The 25,254-nt window shown below is 39.3% G+C and overlaps 2 protein-coding genes across 10 annotated transcripts in view; both read right to left on the minus strand.

Annotated features, from left to right (window-relative positions):
- BCAS3 (BCAS3 microtubule associated cell migration factor) overlaps positions 1-12,986 on the minus strand; it is a 488,600-nt gene extending 475,614 nt beyond the window's left edge. For 2 of the 8 annotated variants that reach the window (XM_030537160.1, XM_030537164.1), the window contains exons 1-5: positions 12,748-12,982; positions 10,748-10,835; positions 6,876-6,930; positions 4,517-4,592; positions 2,074-2,180 (exon numbers count right to left, since the gene is read on the minus strand). In XM_030537160.1, coding sequence (XP_030393020.1) covers positions 2,074-2,180; positions 4,517-4,592; positions 6,876-6,930; positions 10,748-10,818 — 309 coding nt within the window. In that variant the 5' untranslated portion in view covers positions 10,819-10,835; positions 12,748-12,982. Of the gene's footprint in view, positions 1-2,073; positions 2,181-4,516; positions 4,593-6,875; positions 6,931-10,747; positions 10,836-12,747 lie in introns of all 8 variants that reach the window. The other 6 variants (XM_030537162.1, XM_030537165.1, XM_030537161.1 and 3 more) reach the window with 5 other exon arrangements.
- Positions 12,987-18,834: 5,848 nt separating this feature from the next.
- PPM1D (protein phosphatase, Mg2+/Mn2+ dependent 1D) overlaps positions 18,835-25,254 on the minus strand; it is a 44,967-nt gene continuing 38,547 nt past the window's right edge. For both annotated transcript variants that reach the window (XM_030537083.1, XM_030537082.1), the window contains one exon: positions 18,835-20,289. In XM_030537083.1, coding sequence (XP_030392943.1) covers positions 19,735-20,289 — 555 coding nt within the window. In that variant the 3' untranslated portion in view covers positions 18,835-19,734. The remainder of the gene's footprint in view (positions 20,290-25,254) is intronic.

Consider the following 25,254-nt stretch of genomic DNA (forward strand, 5'->3'; position numbering starts at 1 on the left):
TAACAAGAAATAGAAAATATTCCATTGTGAAATACACTGGAAAAACATGTAGACTGGCTAGTGCGGAGACTGCTCTATTGACAGAAGAGACAAGGAATTAGCAGTTATATGCCATTGTTTGGCCTATCTATGGTACCTCCAGGCAAAAAAAAAAAAAAAGATTTCCTCCCCACAAAAGGAAGAAAATGGTGTCCTCCAAGACATTCCTATGCCATCCCTCTTGCCCTCCCCTTACACTTAAGACCCCATCTCATAACAATCTTCCCCTCGGTTATGAGTATAGATGGCTTTCTTCAGAGACACTCATTTCTTCAGCTACAGAGGGTCACCTGAGACGTATACAAGGAACTCTCCCACCTCATGCCCAGGGAAAGAATATATTATATCAGCAGAGAAATGATTCCTTGCCAGATCAAGACCCAAACTCTAATCTCTTCTCCTGTAAACTAGCCCAGACAAGTCCAATGTCATACAACCAGGTGTGTGCCTCTATACACCTTTCAGTAAACACTTATCTGTTCAAATAAATTCATTAGAGAAAGTTCAAAGAAGTTATGTTATAGAAAAATCTTTAACTTAGATCAGTGTCATTATCTCTATGTATTCTAACTTATTTATTCAGAATCCTGTTAGGATCGCTAGTACTACTGAAGCCGTACTATACTTTTAGCTCGATATCTTAGTGACACCTAATGTTTGTTCCCTGTAATACACATGACGAATAAAGCACAGTGGTTTTTTTAAAAGGTTAAATACTTTTTGTATAAGAATATTTTCAAGTTTAAAAAGTTTTAATTGTATAAAAAAAATTATTTTGCATGCTAAATTCTTATAGTATATACTGTAACTTCCTTACTCAAGAAGTAAAAAACCAATTTGGTTTTTCTACATGCATATACTTCTTTTTTAAAAGTTTAAAGACAAAAATACAGCAGCATCCAAATGTTCCATTCTGCTCCATTAAAAATAAAGTCCTGAATGTGAGAAACAACTGTAGTTCCTCAAGAAAATCTAAGAAAATATACAAATTCCCAAATTCCACATGAAGTACAGTAGGATACATTAGGGCCTCTTATATTACATCACCGCCCACCAAACTGTGGGCTTTTAACTTTCTAAAAAAGGTTTTCTTCCTCCTCTTTAGCAGGAAAGACATAAATTGCGAGAAAAATTCCAGTTCTGTCTCCCCCTGTAAAACCAAATTGTTAGTCCTTAACACAGATCCCTAGCTGGTGTGCAAAAGTACTTTCAAAGAGAAAATGAAATTCCATTTCATTTCCTAAAATGTAGCCTGCTGCATAAAAACTACTCTCTTTCTCACCCAGGGAGGGATGAAAAGGAGAAATATTTTCCAGAAAGGCTCTGTATTCTACAAAGAAGAGAAATTTCATCCAATATGCTCACTGGGTTTATTTTGAAGTATAAAGTGTTGGACACACTAGATTTTATGAGTTAAGAATTTTATCACATACCATACTAAACTATATTCTAAGTTCAAGAAATTTGGGGAAAATTTCCCAAATTAAGTCCATGTGCTCAAACCATTCTGAAACACAAATTGCATGCTATGTATGACAGAATAAAATTAAATCCATATGCACATATAGACTTTAATAAAATTAAAATTGCAAATCATGTACATGACAGACACACATTGTGATTGTAAAATGCTATTAATACTGTCATGCTTGCATTCCTGGGAAACGTAAATCCTTTTCATAATTTTTCATATAACAGTTGAATTTACCCTTCCTCCTTAGGGTGGACGTCTTTCCCCTATATTTATACGCTATTAACTTCTCTGTAACATTACACCCTGCTCCAAATCAAAAAATTACCGTTACAGCAAGTATCCGAATAAAAAATACCTCAGATTTAAAGTTAGGTAATTTTATTTAAGAGTGTGAGTTACATCAAATAGTAATCTTACGTTAAACCATTTTACATGTACAACATATGCTGTAGCCTTCTACTTTTAAAGTAATATCGTTTGTTAAAAAAAATTAGATATCGCATAAAATCAGCATCTCAGGGAGGCCTGTTTTCTGAAGACAAGAGTTATTATGTACTTACAGGTATGCTCCAGATCTGTATTCCATCACTGTACCCAATCATGAGCAGCAAAGGTGGTTCATTGCCAGTACTATGTATCTCATGAAACTCCATATTCCTTGATGTATCTACATTGGATTTAAATAACAAAACAAACATTAAGTTAGGACAAATTATGTTTAATGTCTGGTATACTGGATACAGTTTTCAAAATCCATATTCATATTATATTTAAAGGCAAAGCAATGTGCTTTTTAATTTAACTCCTATAACTGAAAAAATAGTGAAAAAATGTTCCTTTAGACACAAGGAATAAGATCTGCAATTAGAGTTTTATTTGAGAGGGTACAAAAACCAGTTTAGAGGGAGTGATGATGGGAAACTTCCTACACAACATAAGAAAGGAGGCTATGACAAGGTGACTCAGAGGTCTTTGTCATTCCTACCTTCTGTGATTATTAGCACATGATCAAGTTATTTTTCTATAAGCACCATGAAATTCTAGAAAAGCACCCCTTCACATTTCACAGTTACTACTCTGAAGCCAAGTTTACAAAAGACATACAGTCTACAGCGCTCTGCTACGCAAGACATTTAGCAACAGAAATTATTAGCGCATTTAGAAGGAAAGATTGAGTACACAGAGAAAATAGAGGGATCAGTGATTTCTTCTTCAGTACTTCTTCTATTTAGGAAAAGAGAAGTCTATTTACTGAGCAAATATAATCATCTGTAAGCTACATTACTCCCAGTTCACGTAATGCTATCTTATTGACAAATCAGAGGAAAACCACAGAGGAGCAACAAATAATAATTATAACAAAGATGACACTTATGTAGCACTTTGATGATCAAAGCTTTTTACACATATTATCTAATGCTCACAACACCCCTCTGAAAAAGGTAATTTACATAAAAATATGAAGGTGCTGTACGAAATATATCAAGACAGACTAAAATAACCAAATGTTTTTATATCTTGGCTAAGGCCGCTCTACCCTAAAGTTAGCAAGAAGCATAACGTTCTAAAAGCATGTAAACTTCAGGCAGGGAGAAGAACTCTTCAGGATGGTATAAGATTATAACCAAGACTAACAACATTAAACTGAACTAAGGAAATTTAGGATGAATATGCAAAGTAAACGTTTGATTGGATATGTTTGATTTTCTGTCATACTGTGGCAAGTAAAGTGGCGAAAGCCCCAGTGGCTGGGACATTTACAAATGCACAGCAAGGAAAAAGAAACCTACTAGGAAACAACCATGCACTGGCCTTGCGCATGAAGCTGTGAAATATACAAGCTTATCTAACAGGTCTTTTCCATCTCTAACATCCATAAATTTGTGAACTAGGAATCTTGGTGCCATTCCAACAGCTACAAGTAGTAAAAGTTGCCCTACCTACCACCAGGACATGAAGATTCCCTATCATGTCATACTATCATGTCACATCTGGGATCAGAATGAGCCTTTACCACAGGAGTAAGGAGGAGGACACTGAGGATCAAGTTGCAGCAAACATCTGGAGCTCTCCGAAAGCATTTGGAGAGCTATAGCCTATGACCTGTAGGGTAGGCTTACAGCTCCATGGTTAGTAAAAGCAAGTTGATGTATATTGTTAACACCTCCATATAGCAGAGCAAGATGTTTGGTTCATTCAAGCAAGTGGTCATATGGCCCTCATTCACCTCATACTGAAGTCCCACCACCTACCACATAGGTTCTAACCTTCCTTGTTTGAGAAAGATTATTGGGAAGATGGAGGAAAAACAGCTCAAGTCTTATCTGAAGAGCTAACTTTCTTCACACTTTTCAATATGGCTATGGGCCTAAGAAAGGCATAAAGACTGCAATGCTCGTTTCCTGTTAATGATGGTCAAAGTCTGTTGTCCATGCTGATTCAACAGCTTCTAGTAGGGGCAAACAAGTCCTCCTTAAGTATATATTCTGTTCTTGAGCTATTGTTTTTCCTCAATGATATCAAAGAGGATGGAGTTAGGTTACTGCTCATCCGCCTTGACAGCTCTCTATTGCTAGGTAACACAAAAGTCTATTATGACACTGCACCCATTCAATATGTGCATGGGAGAGATGATTAGGTGAGTCAGGCTACAAACCTACGAATACATGGATTACACTTAGCCCTATGTTTTGTTTTCTACAGATCTGGCTAGTGAGAGGGCCAAGTGGCTTTGCTCTGGAATTTGCTTACTTTACCAATCCTACCACACCAGATTTCGCTCACCTTCACATTTCAAGAAATTTGCTGAACAAAGGCCTATCTATTCACTCAGGATTTTACACAATAACAATTCATTCCTGGTTAGTAAAGAGGAGTAAAGGAGTTCTGTTTGAGCCAACTCTTGTCTATACTGTATTTTTTTAATTTTGCTAGTTTAAAATTATTGTATATGGGCCCAAAAGATACAGAAATAGAACTGAAAAAAAGGAGATAAAACCATACCATTTAAGTCTGCATTTTCAAATCTGACCCAGACTATTTTTTCTTTTTCTTCTGTTGGTGGAGTTCCACTGTAGGCCTACACACACAAAAAAAAGAAAGCTTGAAAGAAAATAAAAGTATAATATCTTTATTTTTTGCTCTCTGTATACAGCACATCGGGTAATGCAAGAAAAACAAGAATTGTTGCATATATCTTACACTCTCCATATTTCTGAGAGGTTTTCAGAAGAGTGGTTCCCTGGTCAACACATTTCATCTTAAATATAATTCAACTAGTGTAGCAACACTTATTAAAGCAAAAGTGGCAAGACACAAACAACCACAGACTTTCCGGGTACAGGGAATAAAAGCCAACTGGCTCCTAAGAAACATAAACCTTGTATTAAATTGGACAAATCAAAAAAGATAGTTGTTTCTATGATCCTTGATTTTGTCAATTTAAACTATTTTGAAACAGAATAAAAAGAAGATCTTTAGCGAGAGGTATATTTATTCTTTTAATTCCTTTTTGACTCACTTAAACAATTTATAAGCAAGGCTAAAAAAAATAGAAACCTTTCTTTCCTATGAAGCTCATTCCTACTACGACATTTTAATTATATATCTATGATTTTAATATAACCAAAATATTTACGTTTGAAAGAGAATGCATTGTAACTCAATCAAAGTAGATCCATACTTCAGTTAAACATATTCTACAGATGCCCCTAAAGAGATGAGGTACAAAGAGAAATTGGAATGAAGCTTCTTGATGGTTCTAGACAACCTAAGTTTTACAGTTCTCAGGAGAAATGGCAGTATCGGAATATGAGTTACAGAGGAAATACTATTGTTTCCAACTGAATTATTGCAAGATACTGTGCAGTATTTTGCATTAAATATGAAAAGAACTTGTATAATCACTGTGTGCGTTCTGGACAAGCAACAATATGTACTCAAAATGTAAACAAAAAATTAGTGTTGGTATTATTTTTCAAAACAAAGCATGTTCCATGCCTACAAGGCAAATGGACTTGTAAAATATAACAAAGAGTGCATCTGTTTAACTATGGAGAAAAAATACCTGAGTATAGGAACTGGTTAAAACACAACAATTCTTTCAGTAAAAGTTTGACTATCCTTACTTTTACAGCACAGCTTGAATCACAACATGAAAAAATGCATTTGGCAAATTACTAATAGTCAGAATCGTCAGTGGGAAACTTTTCCTAACAGGAGTCAGGATGTGCCAATTTCTTTTTAAAAAAGAAATTTCTAGCTTGCATAATTAACTATTATTATTATTATTATTATTAACTGATTCCAGCTATGAATCAATGCAATGTTGCCTACCTGAGTGTACAGGTAAACAGTTACAGTTCCTCTACTACTGTCCACAGCTTTCCCAAATACCAGGAGCATGAAATTAATCTCACTCGTCAGTTTCAGCCTGCTACTTAGAACCCTGTGGGCAGCAGTGAAGTGACCACAGCCATATCAATTCATTCTGCAGTTACTTGGGAAAGCTAGAAACAACAGAGCACAAAAGGACCAGGGCTATTCTTAGGGGAGAATGACCCAAGATATGGAGCCTGGGGGGGGAAAAGCAGAACGACAGGTTCATGTGTTCCTCCCCGTTACAGCAGGCTGGAGAAGGGGTAAATTAGCAAATCTCCTCCAGTCAGCAGCAACCTGAAGCTTCTGAGGCAAGTGGAGAAAAGAAGAGAGGAAGAGGAAAAGAAAAAAGAAAAAACAACAACAACAACAACAACAAAAAACCTCTCCTCTTTTCCAGCAAATGTTAAACTTGCAAAACAAGCAGGTGTGTATCAAACTTTTCTGATGCCTACTAGCCAAACATTGACACAAAAACATACGAGTTCCTAAGCATGATCCAGAAATACCAGCTTGGTAGGAGTCCCAGCAATTAGGAGGGCTGGGCTTCCCACAAAAGTGCTGTCTATCCACCTCACAAGTAGGCCTCTGCCTTTCATTGCTACCACTGCCACATCTTTAAGTAGGCAGCAAATTTAACCCTCTCTCACTAGTATATACATGATACATTTTTCATGCCTTGTTTTTAAATACTTTGGGCAAGACTTTCAACTGACTAGTGATTTTGGGTGTCCAACAGGAAACACCTCAAAGGTACCCGATTTTCAGACAGCATGCACTTTCTGAAAGTCAGGCTCTTTTAAGGTGTCAAAGACAGGGGACTAAAAAATTTTTTTGAAGCACTCAAAATTACCTGTCAGTCACTTTTCAAAAATTTGGTTTTTGTTCTTTGCATAAATTGGACCAAAATAACACTATGTAGCTGCAACTTACTTATATGTATTACTAGCACTGTGAAGAGAGTGGGGTTTTTTTAGTCCCTTACCTGTGGCACAACATCTTGAAGAAACGTAACAACACTTTCCATATATGACTGTTCCCTGGAAAAGAAGAGAGTTCTTAATTACTGTGAGTCTAAATACAGACATAAATACATTAACTATTACATATCACTGGGGAAAATAAGGCAGGCTATGTCTTGGTTCAGATTATCTGCAAAGAATGACTGGCAATTCATTGGCTGATAACTGCACAGAAAGTTACATTTGCCTTGACCGGTGGGGAAGCCTCCAATTCCAGTCTGTATGGTTTTTTTACAAATCTGTGGGGTTACATTTTGGTTTTTACACTGCACACCTACTGAACTGCATTTAAAATTATTCCACTTAGAAAAATATGGTGTTACCCTTTGACAGTATGTAATTCAAGGTATAATAGAACCTCAGAAATACAAAACACTTCGGGAATGGAGGTTGTTCAAAGCTCAGAAATGTTCGTAACTTTGAACAAAAGGTTATGGTTGTGCTTACAAAAGTTTCCAATCGAATATTGACCTAATACAGCTTTGAAATTTTACTCTGCAGAAGAAAAATGCTGCTTTTAATCATCTTAATTTAAATGAAATAAGCACAGAAACAGTTTCCTTACCTTGTCAAATCTTTATTTTAAGACTTTCCCTTTATTTTAGAAGTTTTATGTTTAACACGGTACTTTCTTTTACAGTAATTGCCTTTGGAGAGTAGTTGGGGGGGGCTCTAATGCCTGATTGCATACTTCCAGTTCCAAATGAGGCATGTGGTTAACTGGTCAGTTTGTAACTCTGGCGTTCGTCACTCTGAGGTTCTACTGTACTCTACAATACCCATAAAGTCTGGAAAATTTAGCACCCTATTATTTGATAAACTGTCTATCCCACACTGGTCAGAAAGTAAGGGCATTGAAGTCTGCAAAGGATTAAGAAGTCTCTGCCTGTCACATGTCACGGCAAAGTGTAAAAGGAAGGGAAAGTTCGATCAAAGGAGAAGGCTGTGTCCTCTTCCCTCCTGGCTGGTTAAAGCAAGCAAAGCCTTTGGGAATTATTCTTCGGTGTTTTTCATTTGCTTTTTGTTTTGTGACTGATTTGTGGACAATAAAACAAGCCCTGAAGAAAGGGCATTAAAAGACTAATAGCTGAAACATTATTTCTCTTCCTGGGCTGGGGAAACTACCCGCCAGCTTACATATGCTAGGCACTACCATGAAGTTAAGAGATGCTAGAAATTTCTACTATCTGTTCCCAAGATAAAGCTGGCTCAGATTAGTGGGAAGGCATTTTCAGTAGAGGTCTTAGGCTGTGGAACTCACTCTTCTTAGCAATTCATTATCAGCTGCAATTTAGAGTGCTATGGGGTATAGTGCAAGGCAAATTTGTTCTGATAGACTTTAACGAAGGTTTTTATTAAAATATCTTACATAAGAGAGAGGTGAGTGTCTCAGATATGCTGTGTAGCTGCTGAACAACAAAATACATAGACTGACCTGTATAATGCTAGTCACCTAACTTGGCAATGGACATGTGCAGTTGCTCATATCATTTTTAAAAAGTTAGTGGTGATTCTAAATTTTATTCAGCTAACTCTCTGCATCCAACAACTTTGACATACTTCAGATTGATGATTATTTTGGTACATATTCAATCTGTTTTAACACAACGACTTAAGCGTTAAGTCTAGAATTACCAGTAGCAGCAAATACAACTTGTTGCCACTACTGCCCTTGCTGCTGGAACAAAGAAATCCAGATTCCTGCTACCAAAAGGCTCAGCCACTTTCCTTCTATATAGAACTGTATAAAAATCTTGTCCACATAAAATGTTGGTGACATTCAGTACTTGGAAGGCTTTGTTCTCTCCAGTCATGACAGCACTAAGGAAGGAGATGTAAGTTTCTGCATACACTTTAATAACAGGTCAGTCCTACAGCTCCAGGGACATCAGTTCTAAAAGTAGCAAGTTGCCTGCCCTGTGAAATGAAGGCAAATCTGAAAAATTGTTCCTGAAGATCAAGAAACGGTTTATTCCGGACCAAAACTGACAAAAGTGGATAAAAAGATTACTGAGTTAAAGAGAGTTTATCCTAGAGGTTAGAGCAGAGCACTTTAAGACAAGACTCCTGCTTTCTATTCCTGATTGACTCATTGTGTAATCTTGGCCAGGTCATGATCTCTGTCCCTCTATAATCATGTCTATGTTACAGAATAATTAAAACCTAATTCATGTTTATGTATACTAGCCTTAACAAAAGGGTGGTAACATCTTCATTTCATAAATGTGTGCTGATGTTTTCCAAAGTATATCTTTAATGAGTAAACCAAGCAAGCATGCTTTGGGAATGTTTTATTCGATGTCCGCGCACTAAACCTCTCTTGGAAAGAAATTAAGCAATGGTTAGCAGACAGAATGCTGAAGGCTAAGAACTTCTGAGAGAATTTCTTCTTTGATTTTTTTTTTTAAATAAGTACAACTATGAAACTTCTAATTAGTTTTTAGCAGGGTAATTGATAAATCAATAGCTGAAGTAGTTCTCAAGCTAGCTTCTCTTTTGTATATGCTTCTCTTGTTTTTGTGGGTTGGCAATATGTTCCGCCATTTGTTTGATAACCTATTAATTCAAAATGAGGGCAGGAGGTTCAACTTTGTAGCATGCTACCCCCAAAAAATCAATTCTGAGATAAAGGATGAGTGATGTACCCATACCTGAGATATGGAGGTTGGGAAAACATAACCTGGAAAATAATCACCACACAAAAAGCACATAAACAAATATTCTTATAGAGCTTTTCTTTCTTAATTACTGTTTTTCCAGAGCACAAGCTCACTCCACAGAATAAGTTACTACAAAAAACAGAACTGCATTTGGCAAATTGCAAGATTTCTTCTACAGGCGTCTCCTCCCTTATATGAAAGCTTAGGTTGCAAAGACCCAGTTGTTTATGCAACTCACTGAGTTACAGGAACAGCTGCATTTTATTTGCTCCTGCTAAAAATTAAGTGAATCCTGAGATCTAAATAGACAGTCATCCTCATCATTATCATTGTACGTATTTTGTCAGCTTTTATAAGTAAAGAACAAGGTGCAATACCATAGCAAAATAACTAGTCAGCAGCATAATGCCACCACTGAGAAAATTTCACCCATTCTGCTACAAAAGAACTTATGACAGGCAAAGCCAGGACTACACAAGTTTTCTGGTTACTCTAATTGAGGATGTTCACCATTCAACCATTCACATGTGAAGGTAACTTAGGGGACACCTGGAAAGGTAGGAAAGTCTGTTACGCACTGTGTTTTGGAGGGACATATGTAACTACATTTTTATTTTTTTAAACCTTCACTGTACTTGTCTTTTCTGTTCTCCTGAGCGAGCAGTACACTGAAATCCACAACAACCCCACTTACTGAGACAGTGTCGATAACAGGAACTTTGTACCTTTTTATATAAAAATGGAACAAAGAGAGACAGCAGTGGGAGGGAAATCAACAAATTCCCACTAAGCACAAGTTGGTTATGTCTCAGTTGTATCTAGGGTTGAGTTTGTTTAGCAAGCAAAATATGTTTTGCAATCTTTTCTTGTTTATTTATAAAGCGTTCAATCATCTACCCTGTAACTTGTACGGTTGGTGAACATTTTGACCTACCAATCTCAAATGTATCCCTTTCAAAGAGAATGCCTGCTGTGTATAATCTTCTAAATCTGGAAAGAGGCATTTATTTACTTTCTTTTGCTGGAAAATACTGAACACAACAAAACTGTGCTGTTTAGGACAGGAAGTTGCTGTTGATTTTGAGAGGACCACATTAGTGCCATGTACTTGTTGTACAGGAATATTCTAGGGATTTCAGACAAAGATAACTGGACATCTTCTAAAACATGCTTACGTGACAGCCTGTGGGCGAACCACAACTCCCCCTGTACATCGGCTAGGGCGGCGAGGAGATTCTGTTGCCATCGTTGCTCTGCAGATACCTATGGGCAGTAGATTTTTTTTAAATAATCATTTATAGGGAAATGTTTATTTATTTCAGTCAATTTCTCTAGCTAGGATGACTGTAAGCTCTTCAAGAGAAGGGACCATTCCCTCAGATACATCTAAATCACTATACCCACCTCTGGCACTGTTTAAATAAATCTCTGCTTGTTTAATATCCCAATCTACTCCACAGAAAAAAAAAAGGGAAAACAAAATCTTGCAGGATAAAATGAGTTTTATTTCAAGAAACTATGTATTATGTAAACTGCACATATGCATCAACATCTTTGCATCAACAACAATTTTTATAAATATACTAACTGCAGTACGCCAGGTCAAGAGCAGCATTTAATCATGAGATATTGACCAGAAAGAATACACACATACATTATAGAAACATAAGACTTTTAATCACAATGAATATGCTCTTGGGAAACAAAACATTCAGTAAGTAATCACAGTGGTAGGGTTAAAACCAATGCATAAGATTTCACACACAAAAAAGCATTCTGCTTTTAGTTGTTCAGAACAATTCAGGTCAGTTCTCTTATATAGAAAAACGAAATCAGTTTTACCCACAAGGCAAAAGGCATTGACTGGACACCAGTAATTATGACAGGTCCTAACCATGCCCCTCAACAGCTTCTGTCATCCAATTAGCAATTAAGCAACAACAAAACAACAGTTGAATCCAGGTCACTGCAACCACATTACCCAAGGTAGTAGTCATTATTTAGTGTTGCATGTGTGCATGATACTTTGTACAGAAAATAAAGACTGGAGATGAAACCCTGACACCACTAACTTCAATGGGGCCATGATTTCATCCATGTTCCAAGCATTTTACAGTCTAAGAGACATGTAGGGGAGTTGTTCCGAGCCCAGTGGTACAGCTTTACCAGTTAGTGCCTGCTGTCATTCAGCCATGAGCACTGCTACCTGCAACAGAACTCTGGCTCTAGTGCCACCAGAGTCCCAGGGTGGAAGAGAGCCTGAAGCGCATGGCTACTGGGAATCACTAGTTCAGTACTGAGAAACCCCACTGGCAATTCTTGAGCTGGGAGTTTGAATCTGACCAGCCTCCCACGCTTGTGTTCCCCAAAACTGCAACCCAGACACCCCAGCTCACCAGACCAGTCCAATTTATTTTACTCCTCCTTACTCAGGCACCTTCAGTCTCTCCCCTCCCCTTAGCCCTCCCTTCCTCCACCCCCGCACATCCCTCTATCACATCCCTCCTGCCTCCCCTGCCCCATTCCCTTTTCCCAGATCCTTCCCCTTACACCCCCAACCCCCATCACCCCCTACCTCCCCTCCCTTCTATTTCTTTCCCTATCCCCACCCTCTCTCCCATCCCCCTTCCTGCCATGCCCCATCACCCAATATCCTCCTTTCCCAGCCTTTCTCCTTCCTTCCCTGTCACCACCCTAGCTGTTCCCCTTCCTCCATACCCCCATCTGCCCTCCCCTGACCCATCTCCTTCCTCCCTCCCCCACCCCCTCTCGCACTTCTACCCCTTTCTCCCCTGCCCCCACCCCATCCCTTCCTCCCCTGCCACTCTTCCCCTTCCTCCCCTGCGTCCTCCCCATTTCCCACTCCTGCTCCCTCCTCCCCTATTCTCCTCTCCCACCCCCCTCCCTGACCCTTCTCCTTCCTCCCCTATCCCATCCCCCTTCCTGCTATGTCCCATCACCCAACATCCTCCTTTCCCAGCTTCTCTCCTTCCTTCCCTGTCACCACCCTGGCTGTTCCCCTTCCTCCCTACTCCCATCTGCCCTCCCCACCCCATCCCTTCTTCCCCTGCCCCTCCCCTGCCCTATTCTCCTCTCCCACCCCCCTCCCCAGACCCTTCTCCTTTCTCCCTGCCCCACCCCCTCCTCCACCAGTCCCCTCCCCGCCCCCCCTTACCTGCTGCGTTGCTCCTTCGCCCTGGCTCCTCACTGACAGTGTTTGGGACCCTCTCGGGGACTGACACCTAGCACACGCTTACCCCAACAGCCAATCACTACGCAGGAGAGGCAGGCCCCTCTGTCCTGTCACCCAATCCCACTCCCTAGGATGGAGCAGAGGGCGGGACACCGATGACATGAATGTCGATTGCACCCGCTCATTGGCCAGGCTAGGTTGAGAGAACAGAGCGCAGCCTGGGCCCGTTGAGCTTTGTTTACATCCAGATCTCGCGAGAGCCCTTGTGAGACCCCCGACGCACGTGCTCGGAGGCAAGGCCCAAGGATCCTGTCAGTCACGGACCAACGGCCAATCAGAAGAAAAGATCTTCGACACCGCCCACATCAAGGCGCTAGAGTCCTATTATACCGTCCGCTGCGTCATTCTGTAATCCCGGAAGTGGCCTGGCTGAGGCAAGGAAAAGAAGGCCCCGGCAGTCCCGCCCGGGCAGACGCCGCCCCGCCGTGGGGTGCGGTGGATAGAGCGGGACGGGGCTTGGCAAGGCCAGGCTGAGAGGCCCGGGGACGGGATGAGGCAAACGAAGAGCGGCGAGGCCTGGCCCCGGAAAGGGGGTGTCACAGCAGGACCCCCCCCCGGTACCGTGTCATAAGGGGCCAGGCTGGCAGGGCCCGCGCGTTGCTGGCCAGAGCAGCCCGGGACGCGCGTGTCGGGCGGGTAACAGCTCCACCCGCCTGCGCCAGGACGGTCCTGAACTAGTGTCCCGAATGCACTGGCGCAGCGCGGTGAACGAGAGCAGCCCAACAGAACTGACCCTGGAGGCGGGGAAATATCAGTTAGCACGACCGGCTGTGGTGACATCGGGGCTAAGATGGCCACTCTCGCTGCAGCAGCCCGATGGATTGGACAATAGATTTCCTTCCCACTTCCATCCATGCATTCTGGAATCAGCCTCTCTGGGACTATGCTGCGTGTGAAACAAAAACCCGACAACTGCTGCCTTCAAAGGGCATACTGCAACGGCCTTGTCATCACAGAGCTGTGTGATCCAGCTTAGAAATAAAATGCCGTGCGCAGAACCAACAGTTGCATCACCTTCCCTTACATTTACAAGATGACTGCAACTCTTGTAGAGCCATGTGCCATCAATAGGGAAACTCATACTCAGAAACCACACATTACACCACCACAAGTTTCCATCATCCAGAAAGATTCAGTTGTGTGATTACTGATCTACATCATTTGTAGAAGAGTGAATACAAGTTAGGCCTTTGACAGAAAAAGAAGAGTAGAGGGTTCCTAACTGGAAAAGATGCAGTGTTTCTCAAGCATAGCCACTTGTAGCCACCAGGGGCTTCTCTTGCAGCAACAGCCTCCTGGGTGATGGTGGGGAAGCAGCAGCCCCTCCCCAGGGCTGCCAGCAGTGGTTGGCCCATGGCCGCCTCTGGGGGGAGACAGAAAAGCTGGAGGAGCAGACAACTGGTATGAGTTCCCCACCGTCCTAGAGGTGATGCAGTTGGGCTTCAGCCTTTGGGTGGCAGGCTCCACCTATGGGGCTTTGGGCTCTGTTCCCTGGGAATGGGGGTTTGGGCTCTGTTCCCTGGCTGTGTGGTGATGGGCTCTGGCCCCAAGCTCACCCTCCCCAATCACCCTGGTACCACCCAATGGCTCCCCATCCAGGGCTTAATGTGTCCCCAAGCTTGCTGGGACTAATACATCTGCTGTGAAAAATGATATTTTTATGGTTAATATCACCTTTCACATCAGACTTACCATCTAGCAAGTCTTTTTTAAAAAAGCAACCAAAAGAAACAAGAAGAAAAAAGACAAGTACATACAAAGCACCTTATTTGTGTTTCTGTTTTGTTTAGGTCCAGTAAAGAATAGAGACAACTGTACATTATTTTCATTACTGAGTCTGCAAACAAATTACTATGATTTGGACATGTATATGTGGATATTTATTTTTCCTCAAGTTAAGTATTTTAGGAAAAATTGTCAGAGAGGCCACCAGCAAGACTTGGTGGCCGCACTCTGACTCCACCAAAGATGAATTGTGAGAATTCCTTATGCTGAGAGGTACTAGGGATGGCAGTCACAATTAACAATTGTCAGGATGAGTTAATCAGAAGCCCTCCACTTAAGACAAAAAGGGATTGTGAACTTGTCCAAGAGTTTGGGTTGAGGTGATGGTGATCTTCTGCTGAGTGGTGTTTGTGTGGGTACATGTAGGAAGGCAGAAGAGGAAAAGCAAGCAAGCCAGGCATTAACTGGTGAGTGCCATGTGTGATCCTAGAAAAAGCTAGGCAGAGACTTTTTTGGTCTGTTCAGTTGGCTAACAAGACTGGGGGCTGTAAGCTAATGAACTGTTCCTGTTGTGGCTGGTTCTTCCTAGACTCAGAGTCTTGTAAATAAACAAGATTACATCCTAGAAAATACCATATTACATCAATGTGTTACCAGCTAGAACATCCCCAAAGCCCCAAATGTTGACTAGACACTCAGGTCACAATGGGGCAATGCTTCTAACAAACCTATCCTGTATTAGATACGTTTGGAGTTAGAATGTACAAGGACTACTCCTTTCCAGCCTGAAGAAATGTTCAAACGTTAAGTTCCTATATCTATTAGCTGTTCCACAATAGAGAGTTGCCCTTACAAGAAAAGAGCTGGACTTTTTGGTTCAATAGGTTAGACTGCACAATGGTGACTTGAATTACACACACACACACACACCCCCTAAAACCACTAGCTGATAAACAGATAACTTCCTCCTTGCACATACTATAATTTTGTTTCACAACGAAAAATGTTTGAAGGCTATGACTCAACAGGCCTAATCTGATTTAGTGCTGCCTCTTAAGGAGGGGAGTCAGATGTAAATTTTATTTTTTTCCTCATCCTGATTGACTAATTAACTTATGTAGAGACAAATGACATCAAATAGGCAAAGCTGAGAAAAGGGTAAGCTCTAGCCACTTTACAATAGCAAGCAAAATACATTTTAAAAAATGGTAGGGAATGTTTGCTCTGGGGAATCTCCATTTGCAATTGCAAAAGTTTTATTTGTACTACTTCATATAATTCTCATTGCTTATTTTATTCAAAACTAAGAAAGCAAACATTAAACTGATGACATCTGCCACTGCAAATGGAGAAAACCCTGCAGCCCCAGATGAGTACTATGGGAAACAGAAGGAATGAGGGGAAGGGGTATCAGGGAAAAGAGGTCACACCTGAGTGCATGTGCTTGATGATATATTCAAATTTTGCTTCAACATAGATAGTCAGAAAAAAGTGAACATATGCCAGTGTATACAAAGTCTTTTTTCTTCAGTGTATTTGCATATAACTTGTGATAGAGATTCACATAATTCTTAATGTGTTACAGCCAGGTTTTTCTTGTGGGGAAAAAAAGTCATTCTTTTAAAAAAAGACTGAACATTTCACCAGTCTTTCAGTACAAACCTGTAACAGCCTGTAGACTGGTGAAGAGTTGTTTGAATTCCATAGCAGATAGGCAGCTAAGTAGGAACTATTAAATGCTTTGAAATTTAGAGATGAAAAATGCAGTTATTCATTTAACTAAAAATGGTTTACTAAGCAAGAATCAAAATTAAAGCCAGCAGTTAATATTTTAGACTTATAATATTATAGATCACTAAGTCAAATATAGCTACTCGATTGCTAGTTTAAAAACTGCTCTTTTGTGTATGAATTTCTGTGCAACAGTAAAAATAATGATCCCTACTAAAAACTGTTAATCATGAGTTACAATCCCACAGTATGAGAAATAATTTCTTTTAAGGACCAACCTAGACCATACATTATTTATATCTGTAAGAGATGTTATTACATTCATTGGATGAAAGAGAATTATACATTTTCAGAAAGCCTATGATTCCATTTGAGGTTTCTGTAGCCATGGTAACATGTAGGTAGCAGAGCTAATTTTAGCCTGTGGTTTCATTGTTCCAGTATTAAAGAATTAGGTTCTAAAAATATAATCCTGGCCATTGATGTCATTCTAGAAGACTGGCCTTTTCCTTGCACATTTAAAAGCAAGTCACATGTAGGAGCCGTCTGACCATAACGTACCCACCTAACACAAAACACATTCGGTATAAAATGCCATAGTGTGTATTGGGTCCATAGCCAAACCAGTACCTGGAATGTTCTGCACCACAAAACGTAAATTAGGATAAAGATAAAGCAAGCACAATGATTAAAGAAACTATAGACGACAGAAGTGACCAGCTCAGAAAAACATGCCTCCCCCACCCCCCAAAAAAAGTGAAAAAATGTCTGTCAAGTGATCATAAAAATATTGACCAAATTGAAAGACTGCTCAAACACAGACAAACAGGCTTTGATGGACACCTTCAGGGAAAACACTCTACAGGCTGGGTTTCTAAACCAAGAAGTTCTTGCTCACAGCCCAAGACCTTGAGAGAAATAAAGGCCAAACCAATTAACTCCAAATGCATTAGAAAGACACAGCAGGACAGAATTTTAATATGTTACCACAGAATAGTAATTAAAGATGGAAGGAACTTAAGTCATCAAGGCAAGTGCCCGCCATTAGAATATGCTGTTTGAGTAAAGCAGGTTGATTGAACACTGTATTTGCCTATGTCCCTTTAAAAATTCTATATAGTACTACAGGAACAATACAGATCTTAACTTCCAACTGAAAAATGCAAATACAGTAACATTCTGTCTACTGAGGAGTTACACATTACCAGAAATCCAGTCAGTCAATCTGTGCACTACCAGTACTGTTAGTGACTCAATAAGTTTAGCCCAAAGTACCATGTTAATACTAACATGTTGAGCAGGGAGCTAGCAAAATATGTATACTAACCATGTTTTGAAAAAGGCTGTAGTAATTACCTCGTTCAGTGTTGTGAGGATTAATTTGTAAAGCAGGTCAAGTTGCTCTGTCAAAAGACACTGTAGAATGTTAACAGTCAAACTGCATAAATATTTAAGATTAAATGTAACCGGTCAATGCTTAATTGAATTTAAATAATCCAAATAAAAAGGAGCTGTTTTGAAACTTTCCACAGACACAGAAATAAGCCGAGTTCAGTGGTTTTAACTGGTTCAATTTGCTTTTGAGGTTTCATTTCTGAAAAACTGCACGTAATTTGAATAAAATGAAAGTGCATAAATCTTACATCTTCAGGTCGAATAGCAGCCCACCGGGATGACATACACTTCATCTTGCTCTGAGCGGCTAAGATCCTTATAGATCAAGACAGAGTAATGGACTCTGAAGTCATTTTTATTGGCCACAGCAGAATTAAAAATAAAGGCAATCTCATTTCAAACTCATTTAGCCACGTTTCACTCATGGACCAAATTTAATGAGTTTTTGCTTACCAAAAAAAAAAAAAAAAAAAAGAAGTTGGACATCTTCCTTCCCCCATGTAGTAAACTGATAGTGGCTGATGGAAGATAGAGCTCCAATATTCCTGTTACAGAGATTGGGAGTAGATGGTGAGGTGGGAAGAACAGTTATTTGGATACCAATGGCTTTTCAGGATATATTTGTGTTTTACTATAAATTATCCTGCATAACAACTGTTATGGACACTTATAAAGGTTTGTATGTAGCTATAAATGGCATTAGATCAGTCTGTTTTTTAAACTCAGCATGCACAGAATGAACAGATTGGTGTGCAGTCAAGAAAGTTTTCCCCAACACCATGCTGGCATAAACCTTTGTGGTTTCTTTATCTCCCTCTGAAGCACTGAATAGAGACTACAAAAAATCAGGTGGGCATATCTTTCCTCATCAAAATTTCTTGTGGAGGCAGGCAGGGGGGAGGTAAAGTGTGCAGAGAAGCAGTAGACTTCTGTAATCCAAGTCTGTAATTTCTCATTCCAAAAGTCCTCTCCATGGCACATCACACTATCTACCCCTCCCCCCTCTTTTTTTTTTTTTAAATAAAGCATAGAATTGGGAACCATTTGATAAAAACGGGGTTTTTTTAAGGACAGAGAACCATTTAATAGTTGCCCATTACACAAAACCACAGTGTTTAAAGAATTCGAGCATACTTAAAGAACAGAGGTACCCTGAGCAACTTTTCACGTGTTTTATTTAGGTGAACGTACATGTGGTCCACACACTCAATGAAAACTGTAAATCATAAAATAATTTGATGACTTACATTGGAAAGGAATTAGCAGTACCATCAGTTAGTGGAATAACAGAAAATGCCTTTATGGGGCACATATATTAAAAGGAATACCGTTACCGAATGCCTGGATAAAAATACCATAAATTACTACAAGGGATGAGAATGGCTTTGTAGGATGGGTTGGGGTTTTCAGAAATTAAAAAAAAAAATAAAAATTTTTTTGCTAAATACTTTGACGATTAAGGTTACAAAAATTACAACTGAGTAAGATACTGCATAGTATTTTAATTAAAATAAATTGATATTGAGGTGTGTAAAGTAACAACATCTCTGCTTCCATTTCATTTCTGAATAGAGAAATCTAAAATTTAAAAACAAAAAATAGGCCTAGAGTATTCTCTAAAAGACACACTTTGGGTTGAAGGTATATTACTACGAAAATACATATCTTCCATTCTATTTAATAATTTACTTCAGTTAAAAAGTTGTGAAATTCTCATCACAAGAAGCTTATACAAATTCATGACTTTAGTAAATTAACAAAAAAGATTACACATTTTCTTTTAAACAAGGTTTAGCCCTGTTGTAACAATTATACAAGGGGGGGAAAAAAGACTACATTTGTATGAAGGAGTACAAATTTACACACATTTTACAGCAACTTATACCCTACACATCTACAAAATTCACAGTTATAATACAAGCAGTACAAGGCTGAGAATAAAGCTGTTCGATACCAAAAAGTTTTCTACTTTAAAAAAAGATAAACAGGAAAAGTTTCAAATTTCTGCACCAACTTCAAAATTCGAATCAGACCAAACTGTGCTCACACAAACACCCTTCAGCAAACGCATACTGCTTTCCTGGTCTGGTGGAACAGTGAATTGCCAAGCTTCTTCTGTCCCCTCAGGCTTCGCCGCATGCTGAGCTTGTTTGAGTTTTTGCGCTGTGGAGTTGCGGACAGGCTTTCTGGCTGGACACTAATGTTTCGACTCAGGCTACGTCTTGGCTTCTTCAAAGCTGGGCCAGAGTTAGATTCTTCTAATGTCCGTTTAAAGTTTCCTGTAGGTGTCCTCTCCGCTTCTTGGGATTTTGTTTGGCCACTAGGAGACATCTTTAAGCTTTTTTGGTCCATGCTTGAATTTGCTGAGTTGGAAGGGGAGAGGGTAACTGACAAGCCATTGCTGTAAGATTCATGAATCCTCAAAGCTAGTGTTTTGCTACAGTTCTCCTCCTGCGGGTCTAGATCCCTAGAGGATGCTACCGCCAACGGTATACTGCTTTTAGCAATCTCACTGGACAGCTCGGAATATTTATCCAAGATCGCATTACTATGCATGAGAGAAGGAACGGGCTCAGAGGAGTTCAGACGTGGCCATAGATCCTCTTCTAGAAGCTGAGATTAAAAAAGAAGGAATTATTTATCCATAAATATCATTATTCCACTTGTGTTACCATTGACCATGGCTAAAGTATGTGGGCGAAAGATACTATACATGACAGCAGATACTAAAGCTTCTTGGAGACGGGTCTAACTCCAGATCCAGATGCAAAACACACCTGAACATTTTCACAGTGGAGTTTAGGCTCTGGATCTAAACTTGCCTGTTTCAGCCCTCCAACCTTACACAAATAATTTCCATCAGTAAGTCTATGAAAATACGTCTGCCATTAGATCTTTCAGAGACCTGTCTCGCCTTAGTTAGCATGTGTGTTTTCATTCTCACTGGCGTAAAGTTAATAAGTAAGTCACCGAACTATGGGACCTACTTGCATCTTTCATTACTTTGGAATACCAACACTGAAAAGGATGTCTGCAGTGAATGCTGTGCACTCCCAGTCTTCATCAGTATCCTCTGCAAAATGAAGATGCTACTGCTCTCTTTCCGATGTTTTGTGAGATTGTTTGCAAAGTGCTTTGAAGATTAAAAATGTAATTGAATGGCCAAGTATTATTAGGACAAACAGCAAAAGAACAGGCTCTTTCTCCTGGCCTGGATTACGTTCAGACTTTTTAGTTACTGCTGAACAAGATATCAGGTGCCTGAAGCAATGCTCTGTTGCTGGAGGAATTCTAATGGTTTACAAGAAGATGAAATAAGGGCCTCCCCTGGACAATACTATACTAACCTCTGCATTTGTTTGTTGCTTCCAATCCTTCTAGCTAAGTAACACACTTATTCCTTACAACTGGAGAAAGACTGAATAAAAATTAGGCCTTGGCCTTTTAAAATGCTCTTTATTCAGCAAAGTAAATTTGGCTGTTTTCTGCAGAGCAAAATTATTCTGTAATTTGAAGAGCGATCATGTGGTATAATGCACTGGAAGTCAGGAATTTCCTATTTCTAATCCTGCCTTCATTGCGCTCTGTGGCCTTCGGTAAGTCATTTCTATCTCAAATTCACCTTCAGGAAAATAAAGAAGACTTCACTATGTCACAGAAGGGGTGTAAAAACCACTATTTATGTAGTGCCCTTTACATGTAAATGTTGACAAATTATTGAAAGATTCAAATTGTGGAGAAATTCCTGTTTATTCAATGAGAGACCTTCAAAGCATTTTTTCAAGGCCACATCATTTTATGTATTACCGATGTAAGGACAATAACCCAATGCCTATCTTATTCCAGAAACTGTATTATACTGCAGACTAAATGCACCTGCAGTTAGTGCAACTGAAACTGAACGCATTGAAATAATGCAAGAGATCTCAAAATCTAAGTATTTTTGAAATCAGACCTTGAGCAACCAGAGCCCAATCTGAAGTCAAAGGGGCCTGTAGTTACTCAACACATCTGAAAAACTGGACTCTAAGCTTTAAAAAAACAACCCACACACACTTCAAAAGACAGTCTGGAGTATCAAAGGGATTTTTTTTCCAGTGAGAAATCTGGACATTACTGAAAGATTATTTTATCGTTGGTGACCCAATGTAAACCAAATTTAGATAGTTATTGCACAAAAACAAACAAAAAAAGAAAAATTCAAACTTTTGAGATGCTGTCAATAGATTTGATGACAGATATTTATGGACAGTACTTTAGAAGTTATTCTTTCACTTAGTTCTAGTGACAACCAAAAACCCGTGTAGTTTACATGGAGGTGCTCTGTGAACTGTTGCCTAGCAGGCTCAATTATACTTTTGAGACTGGCTCTTTGTTAAACTTTTAATCTGGCATGTTTTGCTATGCAAGATCCTCACACTATGGCTCTCATCACCAATAGCCTTGCTCAATATGGATAGCTGCAGTAACACAATGATTTGGGGGCACTAAAATGGAAAAAATTAGGAGAGGGAATACAAGGAAATTTAGGTTGGACTGGTGTAATGAAAGAGGAAAAAAAAAAGAACAGAGGGTGTGGACCAGTTAAAATTAATTCCTGGGCAATCAGCTGCTGACAGCAATAGGAAATTGTTGAGAGTTCTTTTTTTTAAACCTTAGGAATATCTCAAGGACAAATCAGTAACAATTGGCACCAAAAAGGTCTGACTCAGAAACAAGGGGATACTCTTATTTATTAATTCAGGAACTTGGTTTTGGCCTCCATTTTATTTCAGAGATAACCACACTTAGGAAACTTGAAATTGTTAAGACTCAAGGTTACAAATGCGTCTTTAGTTCTTTGAAGATAACAGACAGAGGTATTTGTTCTTATCAATACTCTCCACTCTTACGCTTTGTCTGCACTATGCACCTTTTAGCGACATGGCTGTGCTGCTACAGCTGTGCCGCTAAAAGGCACGCAGTGTAGCAGCTGTTTTTTGGCAAGAGAAAGCTCTCCCGCCAACAAAAAACTTCCACACCCGATGAGCGGCAGTAGCTTTGTCGGCAGGAGAGTGCTCCTGCCAACAAAGCACTGTTCACACATGCACTTTTTGTTACAAAACTTTTGTCTTTCAGTAGTGTATTCTGAACGACAAAAGGTTTGTTGTTCAGTTGCCAGCATAGACAAATCTTTAAAGGCCAAGCCACTCCCCACCCCCACCCCCCCAAGACATAATCCCCAGGACTAAAATGTAAATAAAAGGAACCATCATCAGTAACCTCTTGCCATTGGCTGACATCTAACACCCATGGCATGCACAGTTTTGATGATGGATCTCAAGCTGGGAAGAAGGCAACTGCAATCCATGAAAACATTAACTATCTGGCTAATTCAGATCAGCTACTTCCCTCTGGTTTTAGATATTGTGATACTGATCATCTTTCTGGTATGGTTATTAACAGGCGCAAAGACAGATGTTTTTCAGATGGGAAACTAAATACTTGTAGTCTCTCTCCATACATGAAAATGCCAGCTTCTTTACATAAAGGAACTCTTACTTAGAAGAGACAGAAATAAGCTCTACAAGAGTAAGCAGACCTGAATTCCTCGTGTGACGTCTCACTTTCTCATGTGGGATAAGTGAATTTCAGGACAATAATATGACCACCACTAGATTCATTTCACACATGGATATTCACATCTAGGATCCTCCCCTCCCCAGGTTCATTCTTGTACCATGATTTCTTACAAATAAGCTGCATTGCAGGAAGAATTTGGCCTGCCCTAATCTTACGTTACCATGCAGGAGCAAGGCTCCAATTTTTAACCCCCCTAAATTGTGTAATCTATGGCTGTCTCCCTAATATTTCCCCACAGACATTTCTCAGAAGAAAAAATATTTGGAAACAATTCTGTGGCTATTGTGAAAGTGCAACGTTTACTCTGATGGGAGGAATTAGTAAATACAGTCAAAAGTTCAACACTACTGGAGTTATGTACACTTCTGCAAAGGTTAGGCCATCAGCACACTTTTTAAAAGCGACTGGACACAGATTTGAAAAAATAAGTCTTAGAAAAAAGGGATTTGTCCACTTCTTGGCATGCCAAAATATTGGTTGTGAATCTATACAAATGACTTCCATTTAAGACTGAATATCTGAGATTTAAAATTTTGGAGGACATAGTAAAAACCACTACGTTTCTCATTGTCTCATAATACAAGAACAACTCAGTCACTTTAAGTGAAGAGCAAGTAAATGTATATACCAAATAAAATACTTTATATACCATAGTGTATAAAATACTCTGCATACCGGTAGAATTCACTGTCAGAGTCAAATAATGGATTTTTTTAAAAGGCCAGAGTATGATCACCACAGGGATCAGGAAGCAATTTTCTTCCCTGCTCCTCATGTACAGCATTATATAACTGGGTGGATTATGTATGGTTTGGGCAGTGGGGGTTGCATGCTTCTGGAAGATCATGTATTAGTCACTGCAGAAGGCACAAGTCCAACTTTTACGGTTTGAACCAGTAGGGAAAATTCTGTCCCTCATAGGCTATTTTAATCCTCCCTCCAAAACTGAATTGGTTTCTTTTTAAAAGGCTGCTGTTGATCACTGAAGCAAGGCACAATGCAGTGTTCATTTACCCACGCTCTGGTTCCCATGCTAGTTAATTTTAGGTTTAATGTAATTTGAATTTCATAGAAAGAAAATGAATCAGAAGTGCTTCCTGCACTTGAATTTTACCCAGAAGATTTATTTAGAAGCAGTTTGCTATTTAAATAGAAAACTCTGTTGGCCAACCATTACATTAACCTGAGTGTGGAAATCTGCTCTTCTCATCATTACTGTGTCTCACTGAAATGAAAAGCTGCTCCCCTGCCCATTGCAAAATAGCTACTTACTAGTCAAACCAGAATAATGACCTGAACACATAGGGAAGCTCCTTTTTGGGCTTTCACAAAAATACACAAAGGGACACAGATGCAGAGTTATTCCATTTATTCTAGTCTGTCTAGAGAGGTTTGTTTTTCCTTAAATGTTTCAATATTATTCTGATAGAACAGTTGCCCTGTTTCCTCTCTCTCTTTTTCCACTTCCTGCTTCCACTTTTTCCTTTCTTTCCACTTCTATACGGATTCTGTGAGAATAGATGGTATTTGTTACTAAAACAGCAACCTATACTAACGCTAAAAATGTATTTGTGTTATCTGTGTATTCATTTCAGTTTTAAAAGAAATTAAGTGAGATAGGAATGAATTATCCTAAATAAAATAAATATTTTTAAAATTAGAAAATAAAATTGTAAAGTAGGGCAAGAGGAAAAAAGTGTACTAAAAATGGAGCCAGCAGATTTAATGGTAACCATTCTATACCTGTGGCCAACTGAATTTTACCATCAGGGCCTTGCTAAGAAAAAGAGGAAATAAAGGTCTTGTATAAATGGGTAAATTGACCAGAATGGCACAGAATAATAAGTCTATTCTGCAATAGCCCCCTGTGTGGACACACTGTTCTGGAATAAAAGTGAATTTTATTCCAGAATAATTACTTCACACACAAAGTGGAGTAATTATTCTGGAATAAAG

Source organism: Gopherus evgoodei, chromosome 17 (assembly GCF_007399415.2).
Source record: "Gopherus evgoodei ecotype Sinaloan lineage chromosome 17, rGopEvg1_v1.p, whole genome shotgun sequence".
NCBI lineage: Eukaryota > Metazoa > Chordata > Testudines > Testudinidae > Gopherus > Gopherus evgoodei.